This window comes from Lynx canadensis, chromosome A3, assembly GCF_007474595.2.
Source record: "Lynx canadensis isolate LIC74 chromosome A3, mLynCan4.pri.v2, whole genome shotgun sequence".
In the NCBI taxonomy this organism is placed as follows: Eukaryota; Metazoa; Chordata; class Mammalia; order Carnivora; family Felidae; genus Lynx; species Lynx canadensis.
Genome location: NC_044305.1, coordinates 133,191,062 through 133,207,855, shown reverse-complemented (window position 1 = coordinate 133,207,855; position 16,794 = coordinate 133,191,062). Strand labels below are relative to the sequence as shown.

Genomic DNA, 16,794 nt, shown 5'->3' with positions numbered 1-16,794 from the left:
GAGTACCCTGAAATAGACTTCTGCTTTTGCAGCTTGCCAAGAATATTGGGAATGCAGGCTTCAATGAGATCATGGAGTGTTGCCTTCCGGCTGAGGACTCGGTCAAACCCAACCCGGGCAGCGACATGTAAGTATGGACCTGCCTGGTTTTGTTTTCTGAGCAAAGACCGGCCTTGTACCCGAGCCCCGTGAGGCAGGACAGTAACAGGTTTAGGGGCTCTCGGTCGTTGCTTCGTTGGGGAATAGATCACCCTGGTTTGTTTTGGTTTTTTCTCTGGCAAGTCACCTTTTTGGGCATCCAGATAAAAAAACTGGCGTGGCTGGTGTCCTTAGGAAGAAGCCACAGCAAGGCAGCTTTGGCCGACGCTCTAGGTCGATGACGGAGGAGTGAGGAGTGTCGCCCTCACTGGTGGCATATGGGTACCCCCTCACCTTCTGCATCAGGGGAGTTCAAGCCCCTTCCCTCTGCATAGATCCTAAAAATTTTCTTTAATGTTTATTTTTGAGAGAGAGGGAGAGAAAGAGAGCGAGCACAAGCGGGGGAGGGGCAGAGAGAGAGGGAGACACGGAATCCGAAGCGGGCTCCAGGCTCCGAGCTGTCAGCACAGAGCCCGACGCGGGGCCCGAACCCACGAACCACAAGATCACGACCTGAGCCGAAGTCGGACGCTTAACCGACTGAGCCGCCCAGGCGCCCCTCTCTGCATAGATTCTGAGCCACGTATCCTTTTCTGGCCCAGTGTCCTTGCAGATGTGGAGAGTGTGCTGTTTTCTTCAACAAGAATTTTTTGTTCTTGTTTCACTTTTGACCCAAAACCTGACCGAGAAGCTTTGTGCCTCATGCATCCGGCCGGCCCGACGGGGCAGAGCTTACAGGAGATTTTCCTGCCAGTCTTTTCAAATGGAGCATAAGTCACCCGGCTTACACTGGTCTTTGGGCTCGAGAGGTGGACGGAAGACTGGCAGGTCCGGGCAGTGGATGGCCTCTCTGCTCCAGGTGGCTGGAGGGTGATCACCTACTGTCATACAATGCAAGGTGGGACAGACAGACGGAAGGAGGGGTGTCCCCGGGGCAGTTAAAAGACCCAGCGCCTGCATTCGAGTGCTGAGCCTGGACCACAGTGATCCGGCAGGACAGGAGGGAATGAGAAAAATGTGATAAGAGAGAGTAGAAAAATTCTTTTACAGAGACAACATTGCCCTTGGAAGAAGGTTGAGAGGGGATTGATGGCACAGGTCTCTCCTAAAGGACATAAGGTGAGGAGCCGTGGACAGTGCTCTAGGAGTGGTTTTTCACATAGCAGGTGGAGTACAGGCCCTTGGCAAAGGCAGAGAATTTAAGTGTTTGTAACCAGTTTGTTGGGCCCTGTCTTTGGGAAGCTGAGATGGTGGGATCTGTGTTCTTTTGCATTTGGGTGAGGTAACAATGCAGTGAGAGAGCCTAGACATGTACAGGCATGAACACACCGTGTTCGTGATACACCCCCTCAGGTATCGGGTATCTGAGATGAGCATTTGGTTGGTGTTGGATTAGAGTCGCTTCCTGTTGGAATCCTGTAGCAGATGCTGGCAATAGCGTTTTTGTGGGACTGGGTACGAGGCACGAGGCTAGGTTATTGTCCTCTCTGCATGAAGATCTGAGTTCGAAATCTGTATTCTTACCCAAACCTGGAGAGGCAGGTGGTATAGGACGTAGGACCTTAGCCAGTCGTGGGACCTGGGCAGGTTCCGGGGCTGCTCTGAGCTCTCTCCTCTAATATGGCAACCCTCGCCCGCTCACAGAGCCAGCGGAGTGGTCGTCAGGGGACAGTTGGGTGGGCCTGGACTCAGGTGGTGTCATCAGCTCTGCTCGCTCACCCTGGGTGTGGGCAGTAGAGGCGACCTAAGGGCTACACACCGATCCCACAAACCCTGAGAGATCAGGGTCCTCTCCGTTTAGCTTTCAATTGGAGGGTTACCCAGAGGTGAGCCAGCTCTTCCCGGGATTGCTGGAAGCTCCCGTTCAACAAAGGGAATGTCATGGTCTGGTATGCTGCATTTACTTACAGTCTAATCGACATACAGGGAAGGTGCCAGTCTCGCAAGTCGCCGTAATATTGATCAGTTTTGAGCAAAGCGTCTGATAAGTAATTTCTTCCAAGTACCAGGGGTGCCTTATAAAAGCAGAGAATTTGTTTACTCTGGGGCTAGATGTTTTGAAAACATGAACACGGTCTGCTTTGACTCCTTCAGTATAAACGTTCTGTCTGCATTGAAACACCCCCCACCCACCGCCAGCCTTGGCACAAATGAGAAGGAAGTGTAGCCCTCCCCCTCTTTTCTTTTTTTTTTCCCCCAAATTGAAGGCGGATGGCCAGTGTGATGGCAAAACGCCACCTGCTTTCATACCTGCTCGGGTGAAGTTAACTGCTGGTCTGTCTGCTCCTGTAGCCTTTGGCTCTATTTTAAAACCTTCCGTGCCACTTTATATCGTACCAAAGTATTTACACGTATTTCTCTAATAGATCGCATCTTCCTGATTTTTGTATTTCCCACCGCAATATGTTGCTTGTGGTGGTTCAATACATATTTAATGAATCAACAAGTCAAAGATAAAGTCCCAGCTCTGTGGCTATTTAAATAAGCTGATATTTTACTTGCAGATGAAAGGAGTGTATGCTTCTGGCTTTATCTCAGGACAACATACCATCTGCACACAAATCTGTTGACAGGGAAGGCGCAGACCCTCTAGTGGCCTATGAATCCCCAGATTTTGGATTTAGGGGTGGGTGTGGAGAGAGAGAAATAGGTGGGAGGGGGAAGCAGGCAGATTTGTGTCTGTTGATGGAGGCAGCGCTGTTCCTTTTCTGCGATTAAGGACCTTACACAGGCCCATCCTTCAGAAGTACGCGCCAAATGTGTTGTTATTTTAAGTTCATTGCTTTTCTCCAAAAGTCTAATCCTTTCCAAAACAACAAGAGGTGGGGAGGGGACCACGCTGACAGAGTAAATAAACTTCCTTCATGAAGCCGTGGAGCGTGGTGGTGCAAAGACCAGGTCTGTGCCCATGCTTGTGTGGGCGTGACCTCCGGGGGTCACAGAGCCCCGGATAGGTGAATAACATTAAGAACTCAGGGTCCGGGATGTCTTGAGCCCCTTCCAAGGAAGGCAGGGGGAGGTCACAGTGATGATTATCTCACAAGGGTTTTACTGAAACTACCTACAACTTCACAACTGTCTGGTCCAACCGCTCATCATAAGAGACCTGGAGAATTTGAATCATTAGACAGGTTGTCACATATGGCACATCATCGAGCCCAAAACGTCACTAAGCAATTCCCCGCATGCCGCACTGTGCTAGGAGGCCCCCTGAGGAGAACCTGGACCCCGAGAGCAGGGGCGGCCCTCAGAGAGCTTCCCACTGTGTGCGGAAACAGAACTCTGGGTCCTCTTGATAGACTTCAGTTTACTTATCCGCAGGGGGGAGGCGAGAAAAGTTGATAGCATTTGTTGTGAGGACCAGATGAGACCGCCTGTCTCAGCTCGACCTGTAAGCCCAGGGGCTGGATGTTTGTGAGGTGACGCACGGAAAGTGTGTTAGCACACTTCATTAGCACCCAGGCCGTGAGTGTCGTAGGGCAGGCAGTCGGTAGTGGGGAGAGTAGCCCCCCCATCGCTGGGAGCCTGGCGTTGGCCTGCCCACTCCCAGACCTGCATCGCCCCCTGGGGCCTGCGGTGTTGACCTGAGGGGCTCAGTGGCTGACGGCAGACGCAGTTGGCACAGCCCTGGTGGCAGGATGGGAAGGAACAGTCCCTGAGCTGAGAAGAGCCGACCAGGTTCACTGTGAGGCCCCTCATCCCATGCTGTTGTGGTCCTTACAGCTGGCGTTTCCAGAATGCTGCGCTATCTCATGTAACCTGCAACAGCCCCGAGAGCAGGTGTGGTCACGGGAAGGGCTTGTCCCCTCGACAGGAAGCAGTGGAACCCGTTTGAGCAGCCGTCTGACTGGGAGCCCGGGCTCTGAACTGTGTGGTCTCCCAGAGCTGACCACCAGGCCCTAGCTTTTCCTTCAGCCTCCCCTGCCCAATTTCTTGAAATTCCAGTGTGCTTCACATTTTCCAGAAAGGAGCCAAGGGAATCGATCCTGTTGCGTCATTTTCTGTGCATCTGTTGACTAAAGTTAAGTTTTTGTATTGTCAGTGGAATTCAGTTTTCTCTGACATGCTTTATTGAGATACAATTCACATACCATACAGCTCGCCCATTTAAATGGAAATTCAGGGGCATCTGGGTGGCTCATCGGTTAAGTGTCCGACTTCAACTCAGGTCATGATCTCACAGTTCATGGGTTCAAGCCCCACGTTGGGCTCTGTGCTGACAGCTTGGAACCTAGAGTTGCTTTGGATTCTCTCTCTCTCTCTCTCTCTCTCTCTCTCTCTCTCTCTCTCTGTCTCTGTCTCTCTGTCTCTCTCTCTCTCTGTCCCTCCCCCATTCACACTCTGTCTCTCTCCTCTCTCAAAAAAAATAATAAGTAAAACATTTAAAAAATAAATAAATGAGATTCAGTGACGTTCACCCTACTCACAGAGTATGCATCCATCACCGCAGTCTGGAACATTTTTCTGCCCCCGAAACAAAATGCTGTGCCTGTCAGGCATCACCCACTCCACCCTCCCCTCCACTCCTTCACCCCCCACCCCCCAGCCCTGCTAATCTGCTTTTTGTCCCTATGAATTTGCCTCTTCCAGGCATTGCGTGTAAATGCGATCATACAGCATGTGGCCTTGTGTGTCCGTCTGGCCCCTTTTCCTTCGCACGATGTTTTCAGGGCTCAGCCATGATGTAGCCTGTGTCAGAGCTGTGTTCCTCGATGTGGCTGAACAGTACTCCGTTGTGTAGGCGGACCACGTGTGTTCGTCCCTTCACCGGCTGATGGGTAGCTGGGCTGCTTCCTGCCCCTTCTCACTTGATTGCCACAGGGAATTTCGTTTTTACTGTAGCTCTCAAAAATCCTGTCTACTTTTTTTTTATTGTTGCAGCTGTTGTTTGTTAAGGTCCTCGGAGTAAAATGCTGAAAGTCCTCCTGACCAGGAGCTACTGTTTCTCTAGCTCTCCATTTTTAAAACATTTTTTTTTAATGTTTATTATTTTGAGAGAGAGAGACAGAGCATGAGCAGGGGGAGGGTACAGAGAGAGGGAGACACAGAATCCAAAGCAGGCTCCAGGCTCCGAGCTGTCAGCACAGAGCCTGGCATGGGGCTCGAACCCACAAACCACGAGAGATCATGACTTGAGCCGAAATCAGACGCTTAACTGACTGAGTCACCCAGGCACCCCTTGCTCTCCATCTTTTAAGTTCGATCAGCAAGTGCCAGGGCTCTAAGGACCCACCATGTGCCCAGCAAATGTGTCAGTTCATGTATTTTTCCCAGTTCCTCGAGGGCATGTTTTACACGTTTGCACAAATAGGACCTGAGGCCTCAAGAGATGAAATGCTTGTCCCAGGACACACCGTCAGTATGGTGGGGGCGGGTTCTGAACCCACACTTCTACTGGCCTCCCCGGAGTTGGTGCTGTTCCCTGCTCCATGGGGGAGGTAGAGTCTGTGAACACAATGCCATGTGAAGGCCAGAAAATAGACCACAAAGGCTGACAGTTTGTTCTGGTTCATCAGATGTGTGGTGCGTTTTCTGCCAGGCACAGTGCCCACAAACGAGAAGATAACTGTCTTCCCTCTTTTTCTTTCCTTAATGTTTATTTATTTTTGAGAGAGAGAGAGAGAGAGAGCGCGAGAGCACAAGCCAGGGAGGGGCAGAGAGAAGGGGGGGACAGAGGATCCGAAGCAGGCTCTGTGCTGACAGCAATGAGCCCGACGCGGGGCTCAAACTCACAAACCGCGAGATCATGACCTGAGCCAAAGTCAGACGCTCAACCGACTGAGCCACCCTGGGGCCCACCGCTGTCTTCGCTCTCGAGGAGGGCCTCCCAGCCTGCCTAACCTGGCCAGTTACCGTTGGCACCTGAGTGAGGCCCAGTCACCCTGCACTGGGCCTCGAGGCCTCTTGTGTTGGAAACTGGAGGATTTCACTGCCCTGGGTGTCCCCGGACGCAGGCACTGCCAGGGTCACGCAGCAGATTGCTCCCTACCCGCCAGTGCTTCCTGCAAGGAAGGTGTGGGCAGGATTTTCTTTTCTTTTAACGGTTACAGATAATTGAAGGTTAGATACGTTTGAATAGAGGCCCTTAATCGTTTACAAGGCAGTTATGCTTGGTTTCAGGAATGCCAGGAAGGACTACATTACTGCCAAGTACATTGAGAGGAAATACGCAAGGAAAAAGCACGTGGATAATGCGGCCAAACTCCACAGCCTTTGTGAGGCCGTCAAAACCAGAGATATTTTTGGATTACTCCAAGCGTACGCCGATGGTGTGGATCTTACAGAAAAAATCCCACTGGCCAACGGACACGTAAGAGCGCGGCTTGCTACTTTTACAAAAGAAAAGAAAGAGGGGGGTGGGGAGTGGCAGGGCAGCGTCATCAGAAATGCTGAGAAAGTAGTATAATTCTCTGAAGGAAGACAACGTTGTGCTCTGGGGAGAGATTCATGGTTTATTCTTCTTCAACCAAAAATATGATGCCAGCCTTGGAAGGAAAGCCCATCCCCTGGGGGAGGGAGCATCTTCTCAGAGGCCAGAGGGTCCCGTCTCCTGGGTGCAGGGCGGCTGACGGCCAGACTTTGAGGAGCAGCTGCTGAGGCTTCCCTGGGAAGGAGAGCTCCCCAGCCTGCTCCCCACCTGTGTCCTCCTCCCCGAGGGAGCCGGAGTAGGAGGGATTCCCCCCACTTTCCTGGGAGAGCCTTGTGGAGAGGGTGGGGTCTCAGGGTAGCATGGGATCGAGCATGGCAGGATCGATCCCATAGGAAACCGGCTACCAGTGTCACAGCTCGGCATGTGTCCTAGTTCTCTTCCACGGGTGACCTTGTAGACACACGCTCACATTCCCTTGAAACCTCCTTGTCCTCATAACGAAGGTGCGGGATGCCAGGCGATACCCCTTAGCAGCCGAGCACATGTTCTGTGGAGCCTGATATCCAAAGTTTGAGAGAGAGACAGAGAGAAGTGAAGCCCGGGTGGCTCAGGGCATGCCCAGCTCAGAGCCCTGCCCCAGCCAGAGGACGGGGGAGTGGCCCTGGCTGGTTGAGCAGGCCCGGCAGGTGGACTGAGGGCCACCTCCCTCTTTGTCCCATGTTCCCTGTTCCATGGATATTGCCTTTGCCTCCAGCCCTCTCGCCCACCCACCCACCTGAGACCATCTTCCTCTGGCCGGTCCTCCCCCACCTGCCAGAACTCTTTCAGAAAAGGCAGTGGAGGTCATGTGTCCCCTGGTATAAATTGAAGACAGTCTGGGCATTAGCACTCCTGGCCTTGTCCGTAAATACAGAATGAAAAACTCTAATGTTATTTTTAAAGTAAGCATTTATGTTTATTCAGGCAGCAGGTATAAAAGATTGGGTATAAGAGGCCTGGGGAAACTTCCTAGGGTCTTTGGACGAAGACCCCACACGCACCTTATAGGCAACACCTCGTGTTGTTAGTGCAGAGATAGGAATATCAAGATTGAGGGGACTTCGAGGTGAACTCCCTGAATTTCTCATTATTTTCTGTGGAGAAAGGAGTCTCGAAATGGTCCCAAGAGCAGAGTTTGCTCTGGAGACTACAGAGACACCATATGTCTTAGAAGCATTTTGAAAGAAAGAATAAAAGGCTTTTGGAAGAGAGAGACACAATTTTGCTCACATTGAACACAAAACTGAACGCTCCCCTTGGAATTCTGGAATGTTTCTCTTTGGTCTTCAGGAGCCAGATGAAACTGCCCTGCATCTTGCAGTCAGATCGGTGGACCGGACTTCTCTCCACATCGTAGACTTTTTAGTCCAGAACAGGTAGGTGTTCCAAACTTAGGGGAGGCGTTTGATTTTGTTCCTTGGTGTTTCTGAGGAAGGATCAGGTTCCTGCCTCATTATGTGGCTGTGGGACAGGAAGTGAGCCATCAGGGGCCGGTCCTGAGAGACCCTGGGACGTGAAGACAGAGACCCTTCGTGGGATATCTGCAAGATCCGGCTTCTGGCGTCTGGGACTCAGCAGATCTCAGATCGATACCTCTGAATTCTGGGCTCTGGAAGGCAGGCTGTCCGTGGCCCCAAAACGCCACAGGGCCATCCCCACACTCACGTCCCTTGTGAGTGTCCCACAAGGACCCAGGCGGGGTACCCTAGAGCAGTGGGGAGAGGTAACAGGGACACAGGGATCCATACCTGAGCCACCCGCCTAAGCTGAGATTGTAAACTGCAACACCGGGTTGTGGGCATTTTGTCTGGTTTGAAAAGTTGTTTCTATATCTTCATTAGAAGTAGCCTTTAAAGAACCTGTGCGCGCGCGTGTGTGTGTGTGTGTGCGCACGTGCACATGTGTGTGCACCGCATAGTCCTGCTGCTTGGTGCGTCCCACCTTACTCTGGTTTATCACCTGCCTGGCGGCAGCCAGTCAGCCACAAACACCCGTTAAGGTGTATCTTGACTCCCTGATCGAGGTTTGGGGCGTGTGTTGCGGGAGATGCTGGTCACAGGCCGCTGACACGGCTCCAAACGGAGTGGAAAATTCCACAGTGCAATGGCAAGGTCATATTCAGCATTTCTGCCTTTCCCTGCTGTTGCTGGGGGAGAGAGTGAAGAAGTAGCCAGAGGCAGAGCGGCTGGGGGCCGGTCAGCAGTTTGCTGGACTCAGTGGAAGCCGCCCGCTGATGGAGCCCGAATGCCCACCCAGCGCCTAGCGCGCAACAGCGGCTCCGCGGACCCTGGATGAAACAGCTCAGTGACGTCATCCTCTCCCAGTGCAGATTCTTGGAGCGTGAGAAGGGAAATCCTGGTTTCCTTTCTTCCAGAATGGAAGGGGGGCAGCAGGAAGAGGGGAGAGGTTAGAAGATGAAGCTTATTTTCACAGTGTAGCAGGTTCTGTCCTGAGGAGAGCAGTGGATGTCTCCTCCTGGTGACCGTCCCCATCTGTCCTTCCCGGGGCCACAAAGCCCCACTGTCCCTCCTCCTCACGATGACAGCCACGTTTCAGGGCTTCGCCCACCAGGGGGTTGAGTGGCTTGTCCCACATCTGGGGAGCACGGTGCCTTTTGGGGTGCCTCTCTCCCTTTCTGGCCTTCTCCGCCATTGTTGCTGGCTCCCTGGTGGCCTTCCGCCACGGCTGCCTCACCCCCACGAGCGGGGATGCTGCCCTGTGCCCCCACCGCGGAGGGGGATTCGGAGAAATCCCCTACTGTCTGGTGTTGCTTGACTCTTCCCCTGCTCACCTGCCCGACCCCCTGGCCTTCCCCTCATGGCTCTTTCTCTTCTGTCCCCGTTCTTGGCCAGTGGGAACCTGGATAAGCAGACAGGGAAGGGCAGCACCGCCCTGCACTATTGCTGCCTGACAGACAACGCCGAGTGCCTGAAGCTGCTCCTGCGGGGGAAGGCCTCCATCGAGACGGGTGAGCGGGTGGCGCCGGCCTGGCCCCGTGCGCGGGCCCTGCCCTCCAAAGGCGGGGGGGGCCTCTCCCCGCGTGCCCCGCATGGCTGCCGTGTCCCGTATTTGTCAGCAGTCGCCCTCCCTCTGATACATAGACCTCCCACCTTCGGCAGGTATTTTATAGGTTATGAGAAGCAGAGCTCAGGCCCCACAGACGACACTCACACGGACGTGAATTTGAACAAGCTCTGGGGCGTCTTGCCCTCCTGTTCAGAACCCCCACCCAGCATCAGGCTTAGTCTCTTCCTGGCCCCAGGGTGGAAAATTTACTTACGGGGCAGTGAAGAGACACTGTTTACTGCCACTCATGGCACCGAGTCTCCTCCACGAGGGACCCTGATCTGTTGGGCCTTCATTTCTCCCTCCCGCGTGGGACCCTGACACGCTGGCAGCCATCCGAGGGCAGGTGGTGGTGACTGTGTTGGGAGGAAGTGATTTGGAAGAACTGTGGAACAGAGAGCAAAGAGAACACAAAGAAGGCACGCACCTTCTTGAGTCAAGTTTCTTTTTTTTTTTCTATTTTTTGGGAGGGTGGGTAGAGGGAGAGAGAGAGATTTTGAAGCAGGTTCCTTGCCCAGCATTGAGCCTGACGCAACTGACACGGGGCTGTATCCCACAACCGTGAGATCATAACCTGAGCTGAAATTTAGAGTCGGATGCTTAACTGAGCCTCCCAGGTGTCTCTGAGTTGGCTTTTTTTTTTTTTTTTTATTAATCAAACCTTGTTGGCAGAGGCTTATTTAGAAGAAAATGCACGGTTTCGGATTTGCAGACTGCTGAGGAGTGCCGTTCTGTGCCCATGGCCAACTCAAACGGTCTCCTGACGTCTCCCGACCGTGTTCCGCCACAGGTCTGTACGGTTACGAGACCAGTTCCGCCCCTGCTCCAGACTCACCGTGGGATTCGTTAATCGTGCTCACTTCGATTGAGTGCTGCTTCTCTGTACCTCTTTTAACTGCCTCCTGATAATCCGGCCTTCGCTTGTTTTTGTCATAATGCCACCCTTTGTTGCCCTGCCTTTTAGCTAACGAGTCGGGGGAGACGCCACTGGACATCGCCAGACGCCTCCGGCACGAGCACTGTGAGGAGCTGGTGAGTCTCCACCCGGTGTGGACGTGGCCAGGGGTCCCTTCCTGGGCCAGGAAGGGGCCCTGCCCTCTGCAAAGTGTGGACCCTAGAGGGGATAGCCAGGAGAAGGCACACTGGGGGGTCTTTCAAGAGGAGGTGGCCACCCCCTCGTAATGACACTTAGAACGCCAGTGGGCGTTTGCTGGTTGGACATGTTGATGGTGGTCCTGGCATTAATCTGGGGCAACAGGAGCAGAGATCCGGGGGCCACCACGGCTTTGGCTCATCCCTGGAGTCGGGAAGCCACCAGCTCGTCCCTTCACAGCAGCATCCAAAGCTGGTGTTCTTACTCTGTTCCCCAACCCCGAATCTTCCAGATGGTTCTGCACCATTGTTTCCTGCCCTGTTCTAGATCAGGCAGTGACAGTGCAGCTAGGGGGCAGAGCCCATGGGCTTAGGCGGTAGGGCTCCACCACCATGACTCGGGAAGGCCGCACCAATGCCAACTCTCTCGCTGTTTCCTTGTTTGTAAAGTGGAGTCCGCTCTACCAGTTCACAAGGTTGTTGTGGGAATTAGTGTTGCACTCAGAAGCTCAACCAGTGCTCGATAAAGAGAGCTATTCGTTGTAAATGTTACGGAAGTGTGGGATGAGTACCAGGTGCTATTCTAAGTAGTTGATATCCCCTAACTCGTTCAATCTTGATAGCCACCCATGACACGGTTTCTTCTGTTATCCCTATTTTACAGGTGAGGAAACAGACACAGAAGGGTTAAGTAACTTGCCCAAGGTCACACAGCTACTCTCTGGCTCTGGAGGAAATTAAGGGCTAACGTGCTAAGAAAGGGATTTGCTTCTCTCCCGTGTATCTAAAATGGAACTAGCTATCTGTTCCCCGAGAGTATTGTGAAAATAGTCATTCACATCCTTTTCTTTGGGGCATCATCTTTAGTGCTGGTCAAGATGGTTGGGTTAACAGTGGAAACGTCCATTCTCTGTTGAGTTTGCTCCTGTGTGTGGTTGTCAGCACCTCCAGGCCGTCCTTGAGACCTCGAATAGCCCTTGCCTGCCCACCGCCCTGTACCGTTTACAGAACACGAAAGGGCAGCTACGAGGTTTGCGTTTCAAGGTCCTCTGTGAAATAGGGAGGGGAGTTTCAGCCGGCCTCACCCTGGGGTCTCTGCCTCCCCCACCCCGTGCCACCCAGGGCTGCTCGCCTCGCGTGCAGTGTCACTGACGGCCCTTTGTCCTCTCAGCTGACGCAGGCCTTGTCTGGGAGGTTCAATTCCCACGTCCACGTCGAGTACGAGTGGCGGCTGCTCCACGAAGACCTGGATGAGAGCGATGACGATGTGGACGAGAAACTGCAGGTCAGTGCCCGGCCGAGGGACGCCAGGGGTGTCGTCATGAGCTTTGTTCCGAGCGGGGTGGATCCTGGCTTCTAATCTGCGCACAGAGCAGTTTTGTAGAAGTGGAGTTCGCTTTTTGCCTCCATTGATCTCAGTAGGTTTTTGGTTTCACCCTTCCCACAGCTGCCACCTGTCTCCCAGCTCTTGGGAACAAGGGAACATTCCTTGTGTCGTCGTCATTAGCTGCCCACCGTTTGATCTGAGGGGAAGAAATGGGGGGGGGGGCGTGGAGTCTAGTGGGTTTTAGAGGAAGTCCTTGCACTGTGCATGTGATGAAGAGCCAGGGGCCCCCAGTGTCGCGGGTCATGTCCACTCATCAGCCGTTAAAACCTTAACTAGAATCATTAAATGGCCTTTAGAACTGTGGGTCCAACTTTTTCCTCTATTCGATGGGGTCACGGAAGCTTCGAGAGTCGAGAGAAGTTGACTCGGCCACAGTGAAGCTTAGTATTTAGAGACCAGCTTGGGGCCAGACTGAGGGCACTTGCCTCTGAGTCCAGCTCCCTGCTCATGGCACGCTGTCTTGCACACTTGGAGGGCTCCTGGCAGGTTACCACCTTCACACAGGTCTCAGAGCTGAGTCAGACTCCAGCAGGCGGACTCCAGAGCCCACACTCCTAGCTGCTGTGAAATTAGTGGAAAATGCCATGTAAACTTTCCTTTTTAAAAAAAAAAAAAATGTTTTCTTTATTTTTAGAGACAGCGAGCACACAAGTGGGGGAGGGACAGAGAGGGGAGGGACAGAGGATCTGAAGCAGGCTCTGTACTGACCCCAGAGAGCCCGTCTGATGCAAGGCTAGGCTCAAACTCACAAACCTGAGATCATGACCTGAGCTAACGTCGGACACTTAACCGACTGAGCCACCCAGGTGCCCTCCACGTAAAATTTCCTATTGAATATTCTGATGTGCATTGAGCCTGTCTGATTACATGTATATACGGCATTTCTGAAATTTCCTTGACTGTCCTCGTTCATGGAGCCGTTAACATACCTGCTTGCTATGTCTTCAAATAAGAAACTTCTCCACTGAGTTAGGTATAAAACAGTATCAAAGTGAGGAGAGCTGACTGATGTTACACTTACCCACCTTAAAAAAAGATAGGACGCATCGGCCCCAGAGTGAGCACACGCATCCCATTCTTGCGTGAGCAGGACACAGCAGGTCCCATGGTCCAAACAGAAGTCTGACAGCAAGTGCTAACGCTCATCTACCCACTCCCTGTTTCCAGCAGAGGTGGGTATAGTTCATATAGCCATGGGCTTTGTTGAATTCAAAATATGCGTGAAGACCACTAGCCATTGAGTTCTGCATAGCTGAGCTGAGTGTGAGCCATTGGGTTGGCCAGAGCCTTGACTGGGCAGGTGGTCCTGTGAGGGGAGGTGGGGTATATCAGCCAACAGTTTAACTGCTAAGCTGGCACTGTGCTAGAGAAGCAAAGTTCTACCCATTGAACAGAGGAGAAACAGGGTCAGCCAGGTTAAGATAGTTGCTGAAGATCATAGCTGTTACAATGAAGCTGACGTTTAAAACGAATTAGATCTGAGTCACCCGAGTCGTGATTCCATGCACGTGACCTTCAGACGGAGCTAGGGTTAGCAAACCAAAAGGGCCGGGTGGTAAATATTCAGGCTCTTGGGCCTGAACTGTCACCATCTTTTCTGTGCCTACTCAGCTCTGGCAGGGTGGCTTGAAAGCAACTGCAATTTGTAAATGACTAGGCATGGCTGTGTTCTAATAAACTTTATTTATAAAGCAGGTGGTGGCCCCCAGGCCGTGGTCCGCTGACCCTGAGTTAGAGGAATCTCAAGAGGTGCATTCATACTGGAAGAAACATTGACCTCCCCCGAATTTGCCACGTAGCTGTTGGGGATTGAGTGTAGCTGGGTCCTCAATGGAAAGCATGTGTACGAAGGGGAAATGCAATGAAAATGCAGATCTAGCTTAAATTAGCTCTGGCTAATAAGGATGAAATCGCCCGTGTTTTAAATCCTTCACAGAATGGAGGTGTGTAAATTATAAACCACGGCTGTGTGTGTGTGTGTCTGTTAAGAGACATGGTGAGAGTAACTTTTAAGCCTTGCAGCTCTCACGTGATGGCTGAGAGCCAAAAAGGCACCGGGCCCAAGTAGCAGTGGTGTGCACGAGTAGCCTGGACGCTGTGACCGGGAGGTCAGCGTGTGTGCATTTCACCCTCTGCAGCCCAGTCCCAGTCGGCGAGAAGACCGGCCCGTCAGCTTCTACCAGCTGGGGTCCAACCAGCTGCAGTCGAGTGCCGCGTCTTTGGCCAGAGATGCCGCCAGCCTGGCCAAGGACAAGCAGAGGGGCTTTGTGCCCAGCATCCTGCAGAACGAGACGTACGGAACCATCCTCAGTGGCAGCCCGCCGCCCTCCCAGCCTGCGGCCCCCAGCACGGCCAGCGCCCCCCCACTGCCCCCGCGGAACGTTGCCAAAGGTACTGAACCGTCGTAGCTCGCGCCGGCGCACAAAGGGTGTTGTTTGGTTTTCGCTCTGGGAAGTTTCTAGTTGCTTTGCCCCCTGCTCGATGACATGTGGGGTTTTGTGTCCTACGGTCATGGTGTTGACATCCTCAAGGAGCTCTCCGGTCTTAGGATGCCGGGTGGTGGTGGAGCCTCTGACTCTGTCCTTGTTCTGGGCAGAGATGTGGCATTTGTGTCACTGGGGGGAGCGCACGGACTCCACCAGGGCAGCCTGAGGCGGGTGGCTCGGCTCGTGACGCTGGTCCTGTGAGACCTTCCCGCAGACCTCCTTTCTGTTCTTTTCTGTCTGCTTTTACCGCTCAGCACCCCTCCCCCTGCCTTAGTTCTGTCCTGTGTCATCATCCCTCCACTCGCCCCCCCCCCCCCCCCCCCCCCCCCCACCGCCTGCCTTCAGCCAGCTTGTGATGCCTGCCTGGTACCTTCTATCTCTGCCAGCCCCACGAAATGAAGGATACAAAGACGCTGATTTGGGGAACGGTGCGCAACCTGATTGTAAAAATACAAAACGATCCCCGTGGGTCCTGCCGGTGCCTTAAGTGCCAGAGCTTGCCGTGCTTGCCGTTAGTTGTTCTGTCACAACGCAATGAGTTGGACTTCCCAGATGCTGGTTTTTATTTTTATTAAAATGGAAACTGAGGTGCTCGCTTCGGCAGCACACACACTAAAATTGGAATGATACGGAGAAGATTAGCACGGCCCCTGTGCCAGGATAACATGCAAAGTCATCAAGCGTTCCTTATTTTTAACAAGTAAGGGGCATAAGGAATCTACTCGTGAAATCATTGTTGCACTGTATGGTAACTAACTTGGATGTAACTCAAAAAAGTAAGATAAAAATAAATAAAAATTTTAGAAAATAAAAGGATTTTAAAACATTAAAAAAAAATGGAAACTGAGGCCCCCACAGGTTAGGTACTTTTCCCAGGACTGACGGCCAGCTGGCCTTCTGCTCCTTGGAGGCCGATCCAGCAAGCGGCCGGCATAGCTGTGGGCTGGGGCTGCCCGACGCGGCCGGTGGCCTCCGGAGGGCTTCCCACGAGAAGGAGGGTGTGATGTCCCCGCCCCGCTGGAGGCTGCTGCCGGTCCACGTGGCACTTGTGCAACAGCTGCTCTCCGGGAGGGGGCGTGAGTGAGGGTTGTAGCCCTGGCCGGGGAGCGAGGATGGCAGCTGCCAGCACCTGGGTCGAGGCCACCCCCACCATGGCCCTGTCCCCAGCTCTCAGGGAGGCCCAGAGAAGGCTGAGGGGCCTGTCGTCTAGGTCACTGGAGCAGACCCCCGAGAGGAGAGCGGGTGCTGCCCAGGCGGGCCCCAGAAGCCGCCCACTTGCCCTCCCCCACAGAGCCTGTGCCCCCCTCGTGCCCACACCCCTGGACTTGTTGGGGCAATTCCTGAGCAGGAGAGAGGCCGCAAGGTCAGGCTTCTTGCACTGGCCGGGAGGGGCCCAGGGCATCCCGCCATGGTCGGGTCCTTGTGGGGCCTCCTGTCTGCCCAGCCTCCTCCCACGCCCTGTGTACATGTATTCACTGTGCAAGGCTGCAGCTGCAATGATTTGGTCCCCTCCACCCCATTAGTGGCTTTTACTGACTTTGTGTGTCATTGGAGGAAAGACTTTATTTTGCTCTGTTGGTCATGCAAAAGGAATAAAAAACTGTTCATCTTTATTTTTTGCTCTCCTAAAGTCTTAGAGGGTTTGGGGTTTTTCATAGTTTATTTTCCTGGCTATTCCTGTGGTTAGCTTCATGTTCTCCTTTGATGGTGTGCTTGCACTTCATCCCTATAACCCCCCAAAGGGTCCCCTGGTTCTCAGTCTAGTACACCCTGGTGCCCACATGACAGACGGAAAAGGGAGCCAACGTTGAGTGCCCCACCCGGGGACGGACATTGTCCACCGCAGAAATGCCCTGCGTGAGGGTGCCTGTTTTCCACCCCAAGCCCGGGGCCCCACTTTGTGGGCCATGCACAGCCTCAGACACAGGCCCCTCCTGTGTGCAGAGCTTTGTGGGGCAGAGGAGGGACTGTGACCTGGGCAGGTGCCGTCTCCCTGGTATGTCAGCCGAGCCTCCTTGGTGTCACCTGACTTCTAGCCAGAAATGTTTGCAGGAGGTGGGGAGCCCTCACCTGTCTCTAATTTGTACCCTTCTCTCCATGCGGTCCGAGGACAGGTGCTCCCCTGTGCGTGCACCCAGGGGAGGACTTGATGGATGGGTAGAGGCCAGCAGATGTTCTACAGGCTGGAGTGCAATGCTCAGGACATACGTCATTGT

The 16,794-nt window shown here is 53.3% G+C and overlaps 1 protein-coding gene and 1 non-coding gene across 8 annotated transcripts in view; both read left to right on the top strand.

Annotated features, from left to right (window-relative positions):
• Positions 1-16,794, top strand: part of ASAP2 (ArfGAP with SH3 domain, ankyrin repeat and PH domain 2) — a 173,264-nt gene that overhangs the window by 143,349 nt on the left and 13,121 nt on the right. For all 7 annotated transcript variants that reach the window (XM_030311673.1, XM_030311672.1, XM_030311670.1 and 4 more), the window contains 7 exons: positions 33-127; positions 6,259-6,448; positions 7,838-7,923; positions 9,400-9,515; positions 10,578-10,645; positions 11,877-11,990; positions 14,231-14,483. In XM_030311673.1, the coding sequence (XP_030167533.1) occupies positions 33-127; positions 6,259-6,448; positions 7,838-7,923; positions 9,400-9,515; positions 10,578-10,645; positions 11,877-11,990; positions 14,231-14,483 (922 nt within the window). The remainder of the gene's footprint in view (positions 1-32; positions 128-6,258; positions 6,449-7,837; positions 7,924-9,399; positions 9,516-10,577; positions 10,646-11,876; positions 11,991-14,230; positions 14,484-16,794) is intronic.
• Positions 15,167-15,273, top strand: LOC115511420. The gene has a single exon (XR_003968062.1). It is a non-coding gene; the product is annotated as a U6 spliceosomal RNA (small nuclear RNA).